The 22,110-nt window shown below is 47.5% G+C and overlaps 1 protein-coding gene across 2 annotated transcripts in view; it reads right to left on the reverse strand.

The window, feature by feature from the left end:
- Positions 1 to 12,733, reverse strand: part of CLSTN3 (calsyntenin 3) — a 51,806-nt gene extending 39,073 nt beyond the window's left edge. Inside the window, exons 1-2 of one of the 2 annotated variants that reach the window (XM_069754174.1) lie at positions 12,440 to 12,733; positions 11,843 to 12,004 (exon numbers count right to left, since the gene is read on the reverse strand). In XM_069754174.1, the coding sequence (XP_069610275.1) occupies positions 11,843 to 11,915 (73 nt within the window). In that variant the 5' untranslated portion in view covers positions 11,916 to 12,004; positions 12,440 to 12,733. The remainder of the gene's footprint in view (positions 1 to 11,842; positions 12,005 to 12,439) is intronic. The other variant, XM_069754175.1, reaches the window with a different exon arrangement.
- Positions 12,734 to 22,110: the final 9,377 nt, after the last annotated feature.

The raw sequence follows: 22,110 nt of genomic DNA on the forward strand, positions 1-22,110 counted from the left end.
TATTCAGGTCAACATAAGCATGAAAAAAGGAAATCAATACCCTAAAGTAAATCACTAATTTTTTAACACCTTGTCATTTTTAGATCCAACATTTTGCACTGAAAAGTTTCTGCTTTTTAAAAATAAAGCCCCAATTTCCCTGCATTGACCACCAGGGGGAGCTCACTGTCTACTATGTTATTATTGAGCTCCGTGTATAGACAGTATGCAGAAGGCTCATCATCTCCCTCAAGTGGTGGCTGCAGAGAACAATAATTTAATAAGATAATTATAAGATCAGGGTATTTGAAAATTGTAATTGCACAAAAAATGTTGGATCTTATAAGTAAACACAACAAATTAATATGCAAAGGTTGAGTTTTACTTTAAAGATCAGGTAGGAAGTGATGAAAATGACAAGAAGGGACGAACATGGGAAAATATGAAAGGAAGAAGATGTAGAAGTCAAATATGAAAGAGAATGGGAAAAAGTGAACAGGCAGACGGAAAGCAACTGAGAAGGTACATGCAAGGAAGAAAAGAGGACATGCTGTACATAACATGAAGAACTGAGAAGACTGAGTGTTACAGATCTGCAACACAGAACTAGGATAGAAGGGGGAAAACTGACCCTGCACTGAGACTAGGCTGATACCCTACGATGGAGTGGGCGACCCAGTCCTTGCGAATAGACCCACCGACGATCGGGGGAAGGAGGTCCTTGAAAGATCTAAGGACTGGGTATAAAAAACAGGTCACCTCCTAATAGGAAACACAGAGACGGCTGCAGAAACCAACTGAAAACAGAACCTATGGACAGCAGAACCAGAGGTCCCAGAACTGCATAAAATCCAACACAGAAAGCTATCAAAGCACCTAGCCAGAACTCTAGTGGATTAACACTGTTGTCCAGCAAGGACTGGGAGGCAGGTGCTGGATAATAAAGGGTGATACAATCACCTGACCTAAGGCAACCCAGCACCAGGGGAAAAAGACCAGCAGCCAGAAAACCACAACAAGATGGCGGATGGTCAAAAAAAAAAAACAGATTCTAACACTGAGAATGTGAACATAGGGGAGGAATAAATGACATGAAGGACAGGAAAGAAGAATAGAGTATGAAGATGCATAAATTTAGAAAATGTGAACTGGGACTGAGAAAGGATGGAAATCATTACACAGAGATGGAAGAAGATGTAGAATGGTGGGAAGAAGAGACAAGTGAATTGAGAATGTAAAAAAAGAAAAGAGATGAATAAAGGAGGTGATGAAGGAAGGCGATCTAGAGCATAAAGGAGGTGAGGAAGGAAGGAGATCTAGAGCATAAAGGAGGTGATGAAGGAAGGAGATCTAGAGGATAAAGGAGGTGATGAAGGAAGGAGATCTAGAGCATAAAGGAGGTGATGAAGGATCGAGATCTAGAGCATAACGGAGGTGATGAAGGAAGGAGATCTAGAGCATAACGGAGGTGATGAAGGAAGGAGATCTAGAGCATAAAGGAGGTGATGAAGGAAGGAGATCTAGAGCATAAAGGAGGTGATGAAGGAAGGAGATCTAGAGGATAAAGGAGGTGATGAAGGAAGGAGATCTAGAGCATAAAGGAGGTGATGAAGGAAGGAGATCTAGAGGATAAAGGAGGTGATGAAGGAAGGAGATCTAGAGCATAAAGGAGGTGATGAAGGAAGGAGATCTAGAGCATAAAGGAGGTGATGAAGGAAGGAGATCTAGAGGATAAAGGAGGTGATGAAGGAAGGAGATCTAGAGCATAAAGGAGGTGATGAAGGATCGAGATCTAGAGCATAACGGAGGTGATGAAGGAAGGAGATCTAGAGCATAACGGAGGTGATGAAGGAAGGAGATCTAGAGCATAAAGGAGGTGATGAAGGAAGGAGATCTAGAGCATAAAGGAGGTGATGAAGGAAGGAGATCTAGAGCATAAAGGAGGTGATGAAGGAAGGAGATCTAGAGGATAAAGGAGGTGATGAAGGAAGGAGATCTAGAGCATAAAGGAGGTGATGAAGGAAGGAGATCTAGAGCATAAAGGAGGTGATGAAGGAAGGAGATCTAGAGGATAAAGGAGGTGATGAAGGAAGGAGATCTAGAGCATAAAGGGGGTGATGAAGGATCGAGATCTAGAGCATAATGGAGGTGATGAAGGAAGGAGATCTAGAGCATAAAGGAGGTGATGAAGGATCGAGATCTAGAGCATAACGGAGGTGATGAAGGATCGAGATCTAGAGCATAACGGAGGTGATGAAGGATCGAGATCTAGAGCATAACGGAGGTGATGAAAAAAGGCGATCTAGAGCATAAAGGAGGTGATGAAGGAAGGAGATCTAGAGCATAAAGGAGGTGATGAAAAAAGGCGATCTAGAGCATAAAGGAGGTGATGAAGGAAGGCGATCTAGAGCATAAAGGAGGTGATGAAGGAAGGCGATCTAGAGCATAAAGGAGGTGATGAAAAAAGGCGATCTAGAGCATAAAGGAGGTGATGAAAAAAAGTGATCTACAGCATAAAGGAGGTGATGAAGGAAGGAGATCTAGAGCATAAAGGAGGTGATGAAGGAAGGAGATGAAGAGAATAAAGGAGGTCATAAATGAAGGAGATCTAGAACATAAAGGTGAAAAAGAAACGAGATTTAGAACATGATGATGATAAAGGAAGGAGATCTAGAGCATAAAAATGATGCTAATGGAATGGGATCTTGAGCATAAAGGTGATGAAAATGAAGCAAGTCTAGAACATAAAGATGATTATAAGAGGAGATCTAGATCAGAAATGTAATGATAAAGAAAGGAGAACAAGAACATAAAGGTGATAATGAAGGATGGAGATCTAAAATAAAAAGATTATAAAGGCTGTAAAGCAAGGAGATACAAAACAAATTCATAGACATGTTATGGAAAGATAAAGACCATAAAACTGACGTGAAGAGATCAAAAACAAAAAGATCATGTCAGGAGGAGATTAAAAATATAAAAAGCAAAGAGAGAATGAGATAAAGGATAAGGTAGAGATCAGATCTACACTAGAACATGATGACAATGTAGATGGGATATCAAGCACATAAAGATGATGTAGGGACGAGACCAAGAACACAAGGACGAAACAACATAAAAAATGGTACAATAAGGAGTCAGGAGAAATAATGTGAGCTAAGGAAAGAAAGAACGTAAAGATGAGTAAGGAGCAGATCATAGACACAAGGATAAAAAAGTATAATCGTGCGATGAAGAGACAAGTGGATGGAGAGTGTAAATGTGGAGAAAGAAATAAAGAACATAAAGAAGAGATATAGGAAGAAAATCAAGACTATGAAAGGAGTAAATCAAGATAATAAAGATTATGTGAGGAGCTCATGAACATGGGTGTATGGAGGGGGATCAAGAACATAGGATGATACAGATGATATCAAAAGAGATCAAGAACTTGATGATATAAGATCAAAAGGTGGTCCAAGTGCATGGACACACCCCAGTGCACTTCCTGCCTGATTTGCATATGGCTTCTACACTAGATTTCTCATGATTCGCACATCAGATCTCCACAAAAAAAAAGGTACAATATTTATTTGAGGTTCAGCGCCTACACAGTCATACCACTATTCCCATATGTAGAAACATGCTGACTGGTTCCCTGCAAAGAAGGGAAAGGGGGGGGGGGGGAGCAAAAAAATAAAAAAAAATACAACACATACATAGCATATATCTACCAGTAAGAGTTTATACTGGGAGGTCAAAACATTAAAAAGCTAATGAAATCATTCTATAAGAACACTTACAACTGAGTTGTTAGCCAACATCAAGATTGGACATGTATATCAGGAGCTTTATGGAGAAACCACACCAGCCTAAGAGGTCTGCACAATGCCAAGCGTCTGCTGGAGTGGTGTAAAGCCACCATGAGATTAGCAAGCGTTCACCATCTATGTGTTATATATTCACATGCTTGAATGTAGAAGATCCATGGGTTGGGAACAGTTTTCATCATTTTAAGCCCTTACAGTGAAACAAAATTCAAAGCTCTATCAGAAATTCAGAAGAAAATACTACACCTTTAACTTTGGGGCACAGTGCAAATGATTCATAAAAGTTCCCCCAGAATGCAGCCAGGGCGGTTCTGTATGTACGAGAAAGGGGTGGGAATTGGGACCAAAACGAGCTGTGTAATTGGAGGGGTCTTTGAATGGTCTGGGCAGGGGCAGACATACCAATCGTGCAACCTTGGAAGCCCAACAGGGGCCCGAGAGATCAGGGGCCCCACTTACACATGCAATGTATTAGACTAATGGTTCCATATATTGTTCTTGCACAGGGGCCTCCTTCCGTCTGTGTCCTCTCCTGCGTTTCCATTATTCTCCAGCCTCAATGGGCCTCATTTGGAGGGGAGTTTGGGACCACTCAATAGCCATTAAATCTTATGGCTTGCTCCCTCAATTAGGGTGGGCATCACCAGACATCTCAGCCTCCCTGCAGGGTCGTGGCCATAAGGGTGCACAGACAGCACTCGCACCCATGAGCTGGCGCCACCTTGCCACATAACGAGACCGAGACGGCTGGCCTAGTACTGATTTTGCATTGCATGCTATTGGGGCATGCTGGGAGTTGTAGTTTTGCTACAGCTGCAGATCCAGGAGATGATTTATATTATCATATTTTGGAGGTGTGATTGCCTCGGGAGCTATTTTTTGGTATGCATGACAGTGATCTCTGCATCCGTTTACCCCATACATTATGCATATGATCACATGCGCGTTTTGTCTGTCGAGCTGTTTTCATAAATCATTAACTCCTTTTGCTTCTGAGCACAAATAGAACGTGCGACGAGCATCTGTCACTTTACACCCGTCAGCATCCTCAGCCATTGCTATATTGGGATCACGCCGGGTATGAAAGGGGATTGATTTTTTTTTTTCTAACATAAGTAATGATCCTCGGCAAGAGCTCCCCGACCTTCACACCCAGCGCATTCCCATCAGCTCTGTTCAGCGAAACGCAGGGCATTGCCTAGCAACGTCCATGCCGGCCCGCACATACTGGCTCCATACAAATGGCATCGAAACTCCACGCAATACCTGGCCACTCAGCATAGCCAGCCACCATCACAGGGGCAAGGATGCTGAGATCTAGGGGGATGTTTGCAGATGTTTTAGCTCACCATCTGAGCGGCTCTGCGGCTTTCAGACATGCTGGGAGATGGCGTTTTGCAAATGGTGAATTGTAGGTTAAGAATCACTGGACAAGGGGCTTCTCTGACCTCCCATTCTACATCCATAGACATTAATAGAGAGTCGTCCCTCTGCAGATATAACAGATCCCGCTCTTCTGGGAAAGGTTTCTATAATATTTTGGAGGCATCTGTGGGAATGTTGCCCCTTCATCTAGTAGGGCATTTGTGAGGTCAGACCCTGTTGTTGGGGACAGGCCGGGCTCACAACCTCTGTTCTAGTCACTGGATGGGGTCCGGGCTCTGTGCGGCTGCTCATGTTCTCCCCTCCATGTCTGTGTGGACCCTGTGCACTGGGCGCAGTCATGGGGAACACAAAAGGATCATCCTCAAACTGTTCCTACAAAACTGAAGCTACAATTGTCCTCAATGTCTTGTGCTGAGGAATTAACTTTTCTCTCCCTCCCCCCCCCCCCCTTGATAACAGCCCATACCACTATCCTCCTCCACCATCTGTACAGGGGGCACAATGCAGTCAGGGGGTAACGTCCTCCTGGAATCACCAAACCCAGACTCCTCCATCAGACGCAGACAGAGAAGTGTGATCCGTCACTGCACAGAACACGTCTCCTCCAGAGTCCAGTGGTGGCGGCTTTACACCACTCCTTCCGACGCTCGGCATTGTGCTTGGTGATGTACGGCTGCATGCAGCTGCTCGGCCATGAAGTGTTTGTGCTAAATAGTATAGTATTTAGTAAATAGTGTAGTATTCTGCTACAGATGGATCTGGATAAGTTGGAAACTTGGGCTGAAAGGTGGCAGATGAGGTTTAACAATGATAAATGTAAGGTTATACACATGGGAAGAAGGAATCAATATCACCATTACACACTGAATGGGAAACCACTGGGTAAATCTGACAGGGAGAAGGACTTGGGGATCCTAGTTAATGATAAACTTACCTGGAGCAGCCAGTGCCAGGCAGCAGCTGCCAAGGCAAACAGGATCATGGGGTGCATTAAAAGAGGTCTGGATACACATGATGAGAGCATTATACTGCCTCTGTACAAATCCCTAGTTAGACCGCACATGGAGTACTGTGTCCAGTTTTGGGCACCGGTGCTCAGGAAGGATATAATGGAACTAGAGAGAGTACAAAGGAGGGCAACAAAATTAATAAAGGGGATGGGAGAACTACAATACCCAGATAGATTAGCGAAATTAGGATTATTTAGTCTAGAAAAAAGACGACTGAGGGGCGATCTAATAACCATGTATAAGTATATAAGGGGACAATACAAATATCTCGCTGAGGATCTGTTTATACCAAGGAAGGTGACGGGCACAAGGGGGCATTCTTTGCGTCTGGAGGAGAGAAGGTTTTTCCACCAACATAGAAGAGGATTCTTTACTGTTAGGGCAGTGAGAATCTGGAATTGCTTGCCTGAGGAGGTGGTAATGGCGAACTCAGTCGAGGGGTTCAAGAGAGGCCTGGATGTCTTCCTGGAGCAGAACAATATTGTATCATACAATTAGGTTCTGTAGAAGGACGTAGATCTGGGGATTTATTATGATGGAATATAGGCTGAACTGGATGGACAAATGTCTTTTTTCGGCCTTACTAACTATGTTACTATGTAAATGTTAATACCAGAGGAGATCTGAAGTTATGGGGTCAGCAGAGCGGTGGTGATTTTTCTGTCCTCTGCTCCTCAGCACTTGGTGACCCCAATCGGTAATAAGAGTTGCTGCGGTTCCTTCCACTTCTCAATAAATTGACTTACAAGCGATGGGGGAAGAAATGTCATGGACGGATTTATTACACTGGTTTTTTCCTATTACAGGACTGCTGGTATCTGTGAGCTCTGCACCATGAGCCATTCGGACAAATCTTATTAAAGACAGACGGCATGGCGGGGCCAGGGGCTGGATGTTATACACCGGCCCCGGGGCGATGGGGAGTTATGGTGCTGGATGTTATACACCGGCCCCGGGGCGATGGGGGGTAATGGTGCTGGATGTTATACACCGGCCCCGGGGCGATGGGGAGTTATGGTGCTGGATGTTATACACCGGCCCCGGGGCGATGGGGGGTAATGGTGCTGGATGTTATACACCGGCCCCGGGGCGATGGGGAGTTATGGTGCTGGATGTTATACACCGGCCCCGGGGCGATGGGGGGTAATGGTGCTGGATGTTATACACCGGCCCCGGGGCGATGGGGAGTTATGGTGCTGGATGTTATACACCGGCCCCGGGGCGATGGGGAGTTATAGTGCTGAATGTTATACACCGGCCCCGGGGCGATGGGGGGGTTATGGTGCTGGATGTTATACACCGGCCCCGGGGCAATGGGGGGTAATGGTGCTGGATGTTATACACCGGCCCCGGGGCGATGGGGAGTTATGGTGCTGGATGTTATACACCGGCCCCGGGGCGATGGGGGGTTATGGTGCTGGATGTTATACACCGGCCCCGGGGCGATGGGGGGGTTATGGTGCTGGATGTTATACACCGGCCCCGGGGCAATGGGGGGTAATGGTGCTGGATGTTATACACCGGCCCCGGGGCGATGGGGAGTTATGGTGCTGGATGTTATACCCCGGCCCAGGGGTGATGGGGGGTAATGGTGCTGGATGTTATACACCGGCCCCGGGGCGATGGGGGGTTATGGTGCTGGATGTTATACACCGGCCCAGGGGCGATGGGGGGTAATGGTGCTGGATGTTATACCCCGGCCCCGGGGCGATGGGGGGTTATGGTGCTGGATGTTATACACCGGCGATGGGGAGTTATGGTGCTGGATGTTATACACCGGCCCCGGGGCGATGGGGAGTTATGGTGCTGGATGTTATACCCCGGCCCAGGGGTGATGGGGGGTAATGGTGCTGGATGTTATACCCCGGCCCCGGGGCGATGGGGGGTTATGGTGCTGGATGTTATACACCGGCCCCGGGACGATGGGGAGTTATGGTGCTGGATGTTATACACCGGCCCCGGGGCGATGGGGGGTTATGGTGCTGGATGTTATACCCCGGCCCAGGGGTGATGGGGGGTAATGGTGCTGGATGTTATACACCGGCCCCGGGGCGATGGGGGGTTATGGTGCTGGATGTTATACACCGGCCCAGGGGCGATGGGGGGTAATGGTGCTGGATGTTATACCCCGGCCCCGGGGCGATGGGGGGTTATGGTGCTGGATGTTATACACCGGCGATGGGGAGTTATGGTGCTGGATGTTATACACCGGCCCCGGGGCGATGGGGAGTTATGGTGCTGGATGTTATACCCCGGCCCAGGGGTGATGGGGGGTAATGGTGCTGGATGTTATACCCCGGCCCCGGGGCGATGGGGGGTTATGGTGCTGGATGTTATACACCGGCCCCGGGACGATGGGGAGTTATGGTGCTGGATGTTATACACCGGCCCCGGGGCGATGGGGGGTTATGGTGCTGGATGTTATACACCGGCCCAGGGGTGATGGGGGGTAATGGTGCTGGATGTTATACCCCGGCCCCGGGGCGATGGGGAGTTATGGTGCTGGATGTTATACACCGGCCCCGGGGCGATGGGGGGTTATGGTGCTGGATGTTATACACCGGCCCAGGGGTGATGGGGGGTTATGGTGCTGGATGTTATACACCGGCCCCGGGGCGATGGGGGGTTATGGTGCTGGATGTTATACACCGGCCCTGGGGCGATGGGGGTAATGGTGCTGGATGTTATACACCGGCCCTGGGGCGATGGGGGGTAATGGTGCTGGATTTTATACACCGGCCCCGGGGCGATGGGGAGTAATGGTGCTGGATGTTATACACCGGCCCCGGGGCGATGGGGGGTAATGGTGCTGGATGTTATACACTGGCCCCGGGGCGATGGGGGGTAATGGTGCTGGATGTTATACACCGGCCCCGGGGCGATGGGGAGTAATAGTGCTGGATGTTATACCCCGGCCCCGGGGTGATGGGGGGTAATGGTGCTGGATGTTATACACCGGCCCCGGGGCGATGGGAGGTAATGGTGCTGGATGTTATACACAGGCCCCAGGGCGATGGGGGGTAATGGTGCTGGATGTTATACACCGGCCCCGGGGCGATGGGGGGTAAGGGTGCTGGATGTTATACACCGGCCCTGGGGCGATGAGGGGTAATGGTGCTGGATGTTATACACCGGCCCTGGGGCGATGGGGGGTAATATAACAAGATTGCCTTGTGCAGGCGTGTAGTACGGAGGACAGAGAATGAACTTCAATCCAATATTGCAGCCAGCATGCAGCCAGCGGGTAAGGAAAGGGTGAATCAAACACCCGAAAACCCCGACTCCATGGCTGAAAATTGTTCCCTCCAAATTCAGGTGACAGAGTCCCTCTAAGCATCGGGAGCAATGGGACCAGATTGCTCTGCTAGACTGCATCTGGTTGTCCGCCTCCAGTAAGTGTATGTGCAGCGCCCCAGGGTCCTGGTCGTTGCAGTAATGTCATTTTCCTCTAGGGGGGAGTGATGTTACGTTTGGAGGCAATAAAGGAGATCTCTTTACCAGGTACCGCAAGCATACAACACATTTCATACTCCAGTCCACCAGGGGGAGCTATGCCCCTATTTATTAGGGCACTCTTCACACTTAGGTAAAACTGGTGGCCTGGAGAGGAAGATAGGCAGTTGCTGGCTGAGCTTTGCTCAGGTAGTTGGTCCCTGACAGGGGTGGGAGCCTGTCAGAGGCCTAGACAGAAGGATACAGGGCTGCGCCTGCCCTAAGTGCGGCAGTTCCTAAGAAAGGACACGAAAAGAGAACTGTATTGTAGAGAGTGAGAAGAAGTCATAGCAAAGGAGTGGATACCAGAAAGAGTTCTGCCCTACACAGGCTGCCTCCTTCTGAGGCGCAGGATCCCGGTAGCCGGAACACCGAGGGAGCAACAGTCCTTTATGCCTTGCTCCAGAGACCGGCAGGACAGGTAATTGCAAGTTACTGATCCGCCCCATACCCAGGAGGCAAGGTGGCACCCACTAGAGGCCGGGGCATGATAGAGTCCCTGTAAGAAGTCTCAAGCCACCGGTCATACGGGTTTGTCCTATCCATCTGGGGGAGAGAGAGAGCGATATAACATCTACAACATCTGTGAGGACCTTATGAGAGGCTTAGCAGTAAGGTACTACAACACCCAGGCGCTAGAGGAAGGCTACTGATTTCCACATGGATAAGGGGACTCTGGATTTCCTGCCCTGTGATCTGGTGCTCTGGACTGTGGATGCTGAAGTCTTTAGTAAAAGGTAAAGAGACTGCAAACTTGTGTCCTCGTTCTTCACTGCGCCTCTCACCATCCACCATCTACACACTGGGAAGCCTTGGGGAAACACTTCACCTGTGGGAAGGTATACCATCTAGCTGCCATAACATCACCCCAGCGGACCCCTAAGCAGCGTCGGTCATCCTGACCGAATACCACAGGTGGCGTCACAAACATTTCCGCTTTAAAGACCTTTCCCTTTTATAACGGACGTCCCGAGGGCCACGGACCGGGTCAGCCACCGTGACATCCCCCCGAGAACCGAAGGACCTGGTACCGAGTACCCCACTACCCACGGGGGTGCTCCATATGCACCCGAAAATAATGCACATCAGAGCACACATTGCTCTGCCGACACCATTATAGTCTATTGCCCTGTCAGCGTATAAGTCCGAATACCGCTTTGCGGGGGGCTCAGATCTATGCCCCAATGGAACGAATCAACGTGCAGAAAAGAGCAATGCAAAATCAAACTGAAAGCAAAACTGGGCTTGCTGCCCATAGCAACCAATCACAGAGCAGCTTTCAGTTCATACTCTGCTTTTGAAAAATGTAAGCTGTGTTGTGACTGGTTGCTATGGGCAGCAAGTACAGTTATTCTCTTTAGACAGTTGTCATATATCCTCGGCTTATGAAAATTACCTAAAGAGAAAAACTGTCTTTGTAGTTGTGGTTTCCCAATAACCGAAGAGCCACTGGGCCTCATTCATCAAAACTCTCAGTTGTCAATAGCAACCAATCACAGCTCAGCTTTTATTTTATGAGAGCAGTTTAAAAAATGAAAGCTGAGCACTGATAGGTTGCTATGGGCAACAAAGAGTTTTAACAAATGAGGCCTAGTGTTTCTTCAGTGGTTGGGAAACTACAACTCCTAGCATGTTCAGTCTCAACCTGATACTGCAATTTCAAGGCTGCTCTCTATCAAATATTCATATTTAATGCAGCCATCATGTTGTTAAAAATTATATCTACTGACGTATATTCACTTCTGGCAAAGCTGGGTGACTGATAACCCATACAGTTTCCATATCAGGGATTGTCATCAAGCTTTCCCAGACTCCAGACTGGCATATTTGCCAGTAGTAGGAACCATAAATAGTTTCAGTGAAAACTTCTCTTTGGGGGTAGAAGCCATAGTGGAGGCCATATTGGCTATCACCTAACTTTCCCAGAAACAGATACCGAAAAGACTGTCCAATTCCTAACAACCTGTGAGAAGACGACGACTCACAGACAGGGCTTTTGGGGAATTTTAGGGGGGAGTTCTGTAACATTGAGTCCTGTATAGCAATATGTATATATATATATATATATATATATATATATACGCACACACACATATATATATATATATATATATATATATATATATATATATATATACAGGTACCACCACCCATTTCTATACTGACCTTTATTGCAGGTAACAGCATGCAGAACGGCTGCAACCAGAAGACCCGACAGGCAGACGACTCTCCCGATCATTCTCAGCTGTCGCCAGTGGTCTTGATGCACTTACGGGGGGCTTTCTGGCTGTATTAATCAGCGCTGTCTGCGGATCTCATATGATGTTTCTGTAGGGAAAGAATGGCAAGAAAATCCCCCCCAAAAAATCAATCTAGACGAATGATTTCTTCCTGTGACATCGCAGACAGTCTCGTCTCTCAAACCTGTGCGGTCTCTCTGTCAGACGGCTGTCTCTTTACTACCAGCAGTAATTCAGGCTGCACAAGGGCTATACATGATATTCCATTTTTGCAATTACCCCTCTCCATAGTCCTGTGCTGTTACACCGTCACACAAGGTCTAAATCATCTGCAGTCTCTCTGTCACCCAGTAATCTCAATGTCACCGGTTGCATCGTGCCCCCCATTTTCTAGGATCTGCAACCTGCCCATCTGCTCCTTGTGCGGCGGGATTATGCACGGATGAAGATGCTGTTCCTATGGATTTGCTGATCTGATGATGTGCGGGATGCTCTGCGTATGTGATGCTCTGCAGCCGCTCACCTGTAATGCTCTGCCTTGGGTGGGGGCGATTCTTGACGGATTTTGGCACAGGAGAAAAATTGCAAAAAATTCCAAATTAAAAATTTCAGTCCGGTTGGCGGCTCCGGTGATCTGCTGAGAGGTGTAGACCAGGGGGTGGGAGAAATGCTCGGCTTTGGGGAAGATGCTCTGCGTTGGGGAGGGAGATGTGGAGCTTTAGGGGGGATACTTGGCTCCGGGGGAGGGTCTGTGTAATGTCCTTAGGATGGAGCAGAGTCTAGCAGCACTGCAGGATGACATCAGCCATAGACTGGCAGCTCTGCAGAACCAATGGAAAAGCTGCTGCAGGTGGTGGAGGGGAGAGGAGGGCCTCGGTGGTCCTCACCCTCCTCCCTTCCCTTACACTACCTTGTGCTTCATGTCCTCTCCGATTGTCTCCCCTCCCTTTCCCCCACCCATCATATTACATTCTGTCTTCCCACATTAGTGTCTCCCCAAGGTCCCTACAGCCAAGACGTGAGATAAAAAGGGGGGCACAATTACAACATTTCCCAGCTAAAAATAAAATGGCGTTCCAGTAAATATATAGAATAATATGCAGTCAGGCATAAAGATCAATATTGCTGTACGCATGTAATATACATACTGGGAGGGTATGAGGCATCCGTGGCCACAACAGGTGAAGGACAATGAAGAGGCGGCAATTAGTGGCAATGGAATCCACGGCAGAAAATAAAAAGCTTCTCTGTGGAAAATTTCTGAAAGGTTTCCTACAAGGTTTCCTACATTGACAGTATATATACAGAGAAGCTCTGGAATACAATAATCCGAACAATCCAGTGAACACAAGAGGTCACATCTACAGGAAAATCAGAACATTTTTTATATTATTTTTCAATATTTTTGTGACTGTCTGATATTGCAGAATATGTCATAATTCAGCACTTGCCAGATACGAAATAAATGTATATATTTAGGTAGTAGAAAGATTCTCTACCTTAGCAAACACATCAAATATGCTTTTCTATTACCATCCACAATATTTAATAGCACATCTTCCATCAGACTCCATTTTTTACTCTCTCAGAGTTTGAGCCAAATGTCACCCTAGTATGATCTGATTCTCTCACAGGAGACAATCGCAGCACAGGTACGGGGAAGATGGAGAACATTAATTTCGCCATTGACTCTCTGAGCGGACATTGAACTGCACTCGGATGACACCCGAGTGCAGCCCGATGTTTTACGTGCACCATTGACATGTATGGGTGCGTGTGATCCAAATGTCGGAGCCACTTGCAGCATGTTGCAAATCGTTCTGTTCTGAAGTTCTGAAATAATGAACTTTGACCATCACGTCGATGCAAGAAGTGTCCTCATGTGCGGTGCTAACCTTACGTTGGATGGTACCTGCTATGGCACCTTGTGTTTGTGCCTCCTCTTAGGTACAAATAATCATACCACACAGTACATAATTATAGGCGCCATACAATACATAATGGTAAGCGCTATACAGTGCAGCATTATAAGAGCCGTGCTTTGCTATGCACAGTGGGGATAATAAGCATTTCATACACTGACGATTTTTGCAGGTTTTCCAACCTACAAAGAATTTTTATCATAGGTACACTTTACCTGTGAGACAGAATCTAAAAATAAAAAAACAGAAAATCACATTATAGGATTTTTACATAACTAAATTGCATTTTATTGTATGAAATAAGCATTTGATCACAGACCAACCAGCAAGAATTCTGGCTCTCACAGACTGTTAGGGTATGTGCAGATTTCCTGCGGATCCACAGCGTATTTTTCCGTGCAGAAGCGCTGCAGATCTGCAAGTGATTTACAGTACAATGTAAATCAATGGGGAAAAAAATTGCAGTGCTTATGGTGCGGAAAAATCCACACAGAAAACGCAGCAGATTCAAAACAGGACCATGTCAATTCTTTTTGCGAATCTGCAGTGTTTCTGCACCCATTCCATAATAGAAATCCGAAGGGGTAAAAAAGGTAGAAATCTGCACAGAATTCGCAAAAACAAACCCCGCACAAAATCTGCAAAAAAAATGCGCAGAGTTTGACCTGCGTTTTCTGCCAAGAAATGCAGAATCAGCACAGAAAATTCCACAGTCTTATCCGCAACGTGTGCTTATAGCCTAAGGCTACTTTCACACTAGCGTTTTTTTTTAATACGTCACAATGCGTCGTTTAGGGGAAAAAACGCATCTTGCAAAGTTGTTCGCAGGATGCGTTTTTGCCCCATAGAGTAACATTACCGTCGCATTGCAACGTATTGACACACGTCGCAACCGTCGTGCGACGGTTGCGCCGTGTTGTGGCGGACCGCCGGGAGCAAAAAACGTTGAATGTAACGTTTTTTGCTGCCGACGGATCGCTTTTTCCGACCGCGCATGTGCGGCCGGAACTCCGCCCCCACATCCCCGCACCTCACAATGGGGCAGCGGATGCGCCGGAGAAATGCATCTGCTGCACCCGTTGTGCGGCGCATCAAACGCTAGCGTCGGAATCTCGGCCCGACGCAATGCGACGGGCCAAATCCGACGCTAGTGTGAAAGTAGCCTTAGAAGCCTCCTACTCCGCTCATTACCTGTATTAATTGCACCTGTTTGAACTTGTTACCTGTATAAAAGACGCCTGTCCTCACACTCAATCACACTCCACCATGGCCAAGACCAAAGAGCTGTCTAAGGACACAGGGACAAAATTGTAGACCTGCTCAAGGCTCGGATGGGCTACAGGACAATAGGCAAGCAGCGTGGTGAGAAGGTAACAACTGTTGGCACAATTATTAGAAAATAGAAGAAGCACACGATGACGGTCAATCTTCCTCGATCTGGGGCTCCATGTATGATCTTGCCTTCTGACGTAAGGATGATTCTGAGAAAGGACTGGAATCAGCCCAGAACTGAACAGGAGGACCTGGTCAATGACCTGAAGAGAGCTGGGACCACAGTCTCTAACATTACCATTAGTAACACACTACACCGCCATGGATTAAAATCCTGCAGGGCACGCAAGGCCCCCCTGCTCACACCAGCACATGTTCAGGCTCGTTTGAAATTCAACAGTGAATACCTGGATGATTCAGAGGAGGCATGGGAGAAGGTCATTTGGTCAGATGAGACCAAGATAGAACTTTTTGGTATCAACACCACTCGCCGTGTTTGGAGGAAGAAGGATGAGTACAACCCCAAAAACATCGTCCCAACCATGAAGCATGGTGGGGGTAAACTTCATACTTTGCTTTTCTGCAAAGGGGACAGGACGACTGCACCGTATTAAAGGGAGGATGGATGCAGTCATGTATCGCAAGATTTTGGCCAACAACCTACTTCCCTCAATAAGAGCATTGATGGGTCGTGGCTGGGTCTTCCAGCATGACAATGACTGGAAACACACAGCCAGGACAGCTAAGGAGTGGATCCGTTAGAATCATTTCAAGGTCCTGGAGAATCCTAGCCAGTCTCCAGACCTGTACCCAATAGAAAATCTTTGGAGGGAGCTGAAACTCGATGTTGCCCAGGGACAGCCCCGAAACCTGAAAGATCTGGAGAAGAACTGTATGGAGGAGGGGGCCAAAATCCCTGCTACAGTGTCTGCAAACCTGGTCAAGAACAACAGGAAACGTCCGACCTCTGTAACTGCAAACAAAGGTTTCTGTACTAAATATTAAGTTCTGTTTTTCTATTGTATCAAATTCTTATTTCACAGGGCTGTATATTAATTATTGGGCACCGTACCGCTATAAGGGGGAGTGGTGTTACCCAGGGTATGTAGATTTGGGGTGTTAAAACATCACCCGACCTTTCCCAGAGTCTGTAGATTTTCAACCAGTGATATTAAATCTTTGCCCTCGGTGAAGAGCACAGTCTAATCTGACACACCGTAACTATGTCGCCTGTATCAACATAATGGAGTTACGCATTGAATAGAAATGCTCACATTCACTGGCAGCAAGCAGAGGTATTGAAAATACTGAAACGTCACCAAAACTTTTCATTATGCAATAAATAAAGGGGTATTCCACTGGTTTTAACTTTTGGGGCCCTGAAGGAACTTACTTTATTGATACTTAAAAGTGCTAAAAATTGGGAGAAAATAGGTGGGGAATGGGATGATACTGCGACCTATACCGGGGCGGACACAGACAGAACTGAGCCCTGTGCAGAATATTTGCAGTCCGCTAGTTCATCGAAAAGCCCAATTCCACCTGTTTGGGAAGCGGTAGTGGCCCCCGTACCTCCTGGGACCCCCGTACCTGCACAGGTTGCACCAATGATATGTCCGACCCTGAACCTATACGGTAATATACCGAGTCTCTGCCTGCTATGCCACATGTCGCCCGCTGGGCACCCGCTGCTCCGCTCACAGGTGGGGCAGGTTATGTAAGGGATTTATGTAATTTCTGTGTGTTCTCAGTAACAGGATCCTGCAGTAGTGAGGGGATTAGCATAAAACAGAGAATAGGGATCAATCTCTAATCCCAAACTCTTTGTCACCGCAGAGACGCCCAGCGCGTTCACTTATTATCCAGACAGGATTATACACGGGGAGATGGATATATCGCCGCATAAACAAATACATAACGTACCTCATGTCCCGCTCCGGGGCTGCTTGTTCAGGATTTTAGTGCGCCCCAGCATCAAATTATATTGTATAACAATTATATAATACCTTAAATCCTTCAAGTGTTGCCAAAGTTTTGTTTAGATTCATTTCCTTACGTATCTTCCTGGGAATCACAAGTTCATTTCTCTGATACAGAGCTCCAAATCCCCTGCATAGATGTACAGTCATGGACAAAAATTTTGAGAATGAGACAAATATTAATTTTTCCCAAGTCTACTGCTTCATTTTTTCTAATGGCAATTTGCATATACTCCTGAATGTCAGAGTGATCAGCTTAACAGCAATTACTGTACTTGCAAAGTCAATATTTGCCCAGAAAATGAACTTTAACCCCAAAACACATTTCAACATCATTGCAGTCCTGCCTTAAAAGGAGCAGCTAACATCGTTTTAGTGATTGATCCATTAACACAGGTGTGGGTGTTGATGAGGACAGGGCTGGCAATCAATCAGTCATGATTAAGTAAGAATGACATCACTGGACACTTTAAAAGGAGGCTGGTGCTTGGTATCATTGTTTCTCTTCAGTTAACCATGGTTATCTCTAAAGAAACACGTGCAGCCATCATTGCACTGCACAAAAATGGCCTAACAGGGAAGAGTATCGCAGCTACAAAGATTGCACCTCAGTCAACAATCTATCGCATCATCAAGAACTTCAAGGAGAGAGCTTCCATTGTTGTCAAAAAGGCTCCAGGGCGCCCAAGAAAGACCAGCAAGCGCCAGGACCGTATCTTAAAACTGTTTCAGCTGCGGGATCGGACTACCAGCAGTGCCGAGCTTGATCAGGAATGGCAGCAGGCTGGTGTGAGTGCTTCTGCACGCACTGTGAGGCGGAGACTCTTTGAGCGAGGCCTGGTTTCAAGGAGGGCAGCAAAGAAGCCACTTCTCTCCAGAAAAAACATCAGGGACCGACTGATATTCTGCAAAAGGTACAGGGAGTGGACTGCTGAGGACTGGGGCAAAGTCATTTTCTCTGATGAATCCCCTTTTCGATTGTTTGGGACATCTGGAAAACAGCTTATTCGGAGAAGAAGAGGTGAGCGCTCCCACCAGTCTTGTCTCATGCCAACTGTAAAGCATCCTGAAACCATTCATGTGTGGGGTTGCTTCTCAGCCAAGGGAATCGGCTCACTCACAGTCTTGCCTAAAAACACAGCCATGAATAAAGAATGGTACCAGAATGTATTCCAAGAGCAACTTCTCCCAACCGTCCAAGAGCAGTTTGGCGCCCAACAATGCCTTTTCCAGCATGATGGAGCACCTTGCCATAAAGCAAAGGTGATAACTAAATGGCTCATGGAACAAAACATAGAGATTTTGGGTCCATGGCCTGGAAACTCCCCAGATCTTAATCCCATTGAGAACTTGTGGTCAATCATCAAGAGACGGGTGGACAAACAAAAATCAACAAATTCTGGCAAAATGCAAGCATTGATTATGCAAATATTGACTTGCTGCATTAACTCATTCTAACTGTCAATATAACCTATTGGTACTCATAATATGATTGCAATTATATTTCTGTATGTGATATAAACATCAGACAAACACTCAGGGCCGCCATCAGGGCATGACAGCCGTGACTGGCGTATGGGGCCCGGTGAGCAGAGGGGGCCCGCATCGGGCCCCGTCTCATCTGGTCACCGGGCCCCCCCCGCAGGCGCTGCGGCAGCGGCACACTATTGACGTGCGGGCCCGCGCCCGCACGTCAATAGTTAACAGCCGCCAGCCAGTCTGAGGCTGGCGGCTGAATAGGGCCGCAGTGCGCACTCGCCGGCGTTGCCGGCGTCTGACGTCATTGTCAGCCGCCGGGCCCGGCGGCGAGTGCGTCTGTGTGGAGCCTGGAGAGGGAGCTTCACCCGGCGCTGGAGCTTGGCCAGGTAAGAAGTTGTGTTTTTTTTTTTCTTTGAGAGCTGCTGCGATCCGGGGGGCAGGATGATGGACACACAGGGGCAGAATGGTGGACACAGTGGGGCAGAATGCTGGACACACAGGGGCAGAAATGCTGGACACAGTGGGGCAGAATGGTGGACACAGTGGGGCAGAATGGTGGACACACAGGGGCAGAAATGCTGGACACAGTGGGGCAGAAATGCTGGACACAGTGGGGCAGAATGGTGGACACACAGGGGCAGAATGGTGGACACAGTGGGGCAGAATGCTGGACACACAGGGGCAGAAATGCCGGACACAGTGGGGCAGAATGGTGGACACAGTGGGGCAGAATGCTGGACACAGTGGGGCAGAAATGCTGGACACAGTGGGGCAGAAATGCTGGACAAAGTGGGACAGAATGGTGGACACACAGGGGCAGAATGGTGGACACACAGGGGCAGAATGGTGGACACAGTGGGGCAGAATGCTGGACACACAAAGGCAGAAATGCCGGACACAGTGGGGCAGAATGGTGGACACAGTGGGGCAGAAATGCTGGACACAGTGGGACAGAATGGTGGACACACAGGGGCAGAATGGTGGACACAGTGGGGCAGAATGCTGGACACAGTGACACAGGGGCAGAAATGCCGGACACAGTGGGGCAGAATGGTGGACACAGTGGGGCAGAAATGTGGACACACAGGGGCAGAAATGCTGGACACAGTGGGGCAGAATGGTGGACACAGTGGGGCAGAATGCTGGACACAGTGGGGCAGAATGCTGGACACAGTGGGGCAGAATGCTGGACACAGTGGGGCAGAATGCTGGACACAGTGGGGCAGAATGCGAGACAGTGGGGCAGAATGCTGGACACAGTGGGGCAGAATGCGAGACACAGTGGGGCAGAATGCTGGACACAGTGGGGCAGAATGCTGGACACACAGTGGGGCAGAATGTTGGACACATTGGGGCAGAATGCTGGACACTGGGGCAGAATGCTGGACACAGTGGGGCAGAAATGCTGGACACAGTGACAGGGGCAGAATGCTGGACACAGTGACAGGTGCAGAATGCTGGACACAGGGGCAGACTGTGAGACCCAGGGGCAGAATGCGAGACACGGGGCAGAATGGAGATACGGGGCATGATTGGAGACACGGGGCAGGATGAAAGACATGGGGGCATGACTGGAGACAGATGGGGCAGGATTGGAGACAGATGGGGCAGAATGGAGACACAGGGGGCATGATTGGAGACAAGTGTCAGGATTGCAGACATGGGGGCATGGTTGGAGACATAGGGGGCAGAATGGAGACATGGGGCATGATTGGAGACACTGGGGGCAGAATTGGAGACAGATCGTGCAGGATCATGGGGCAGGATGGATATGATGGAGACAGATGGGGCAGGATGGAGAGATCACATGGGGCGATCATATGGGGCAGGATAAGGAGATCATATGGGGCAGAATGGATACTCATGAGGGCAGGATGGGAGAATATCTGGCTGACGCCAGGAATGAGACACACGGGGCCAGGCTGGGTGATATTATTAATACCATAGGGGCTAATTTAGGGATATTATTACTGCAGTGATGTATTTATTTTATTTTTTGAGTATACTGTTTTAAATGGGGGGCGGTCCTGTTACTGTATAGAGTGATACTATGTCGCCTTCTTCATGTGGTGTAATGTAGAAGTTGTGAAAAATTAAGTAATGTGTTCTGCAAGCGGAGCTCGAGATAACTGTGTTATTTCCTGCAGAGAGAAGTCCTGGCTGGATGAAATGATGGCGGTCTGTGCTGGATGAAAGATGAAGGACTTCACCTAGAGACGTCACTGGTGAGTCAGTGTGTTACCTATACACTGACACTATACACTGTATACAGAGCTCCTGTGTATAATTTCACTAGTGATCACTATATTATCTGTACACAGACACTGCATACTAAGTACAGATCTCCTGTGTATAATGGCACTTATGGTGATAGTATGGTGCTTTTTTAAAAATTACTGATCAGAATTGTAGTATTCAGTCACTATGTGGTGGTAATATGTGGTCTGGACATGGTGTTGTGGTATTTGTTCCTTGTATGTGATATTATTCGATCACTGTGGTGGTAATATGTGGTCTGGTCATGGTGTTGTGGTATTTGTTCCTTGTATGTGATATTATTCGATCACTGTGGTGGTAATATGTCATCTGGTCATGGTGTTGTGGTATTTGTTCCTTCTATGTGATATTATTGGGCATTTTAAAAATATACCTAAATTGTATTGCATATTTTAACAAATATTTAATAGGTTACAGCAGAGTAGGGCCCGGCCAAAAGTGTCTACCGTGTTATGGTGGTGGCTTAAAAAATCTTTTGGCCAAAACAAAAGCTGCCTGCTATATGTGTGATCTGGTGATGGGAACTGTTAATGTGTGATTGGTGAGAAGTGGAGTTTTTCCAAGAGAGAGCGGTGGGACTGTGGACAGTTCGAGGGGTGGAGCCTGGAGGCGGGGCTGGGGTGGAGCCTGGGCAGAGTCTCAAGGGGGCCCCGAAAATTTTGCCAGTATGGGGCCCCGAAATTTCTAGTGGCAGCCCTGCAAACACTAATAAAAACCAGATGGCAGCAGATCATGTGAAAATAAAATTTTGGTGTCATTCTCAAAACTTTTGGCCATGACTGTAGATTCGGCTTGCCTGCAGTCACCACTAGGGGGAGCTCACTGTATATTGATCTACTATTGAGCTCAATATTCTGCACGAAGGTCTTAGGAGACGTGAAAATGACGAACGCCAAATAATGTGCAGTTCGCTAGACACGGTAGGCAGTTTTCTCCTCCTTATGTCACTTCATGGCAAGAAATATTGTAATATTTAATGTAAAAAAATGACTCATCCTATGACTCAGTCAAACTTTTTAAACACTTTTCTCAACAACTTTTCAGCCAGAATTCTATATTTTCATTAGTTGTTTTCCCTCTGGACTCAAAACCTTATATAGAAACAGTAGTGATTGGGTAGATTTGCTCTTTATGCAGAAAAACTATGGCCCTGATTCAACAAGACTGGGTTTATTCTGTTATCCTGTACTGGTTTTGAACAATATCTTATATCATCCTCTGGAGCTGCACTCACTATTCTGCTGGTCCAGTCACTGTGTACATAC

Source organism: Ranitomeya imitator, chromosome 2 (genome assembly GCF_032444005.1).
Source record: "Ranitomeya imitator isolate aRanImi1 chromosome 2, aRanImi1.pri, whole genome shotgun sequence".
Lineage (NCBI taxonomy): Eukaryota > Metazoa > Chordata > Amphibia > Anura > Dendrobatidae > Ranitomeya > Ranitomeya imitator.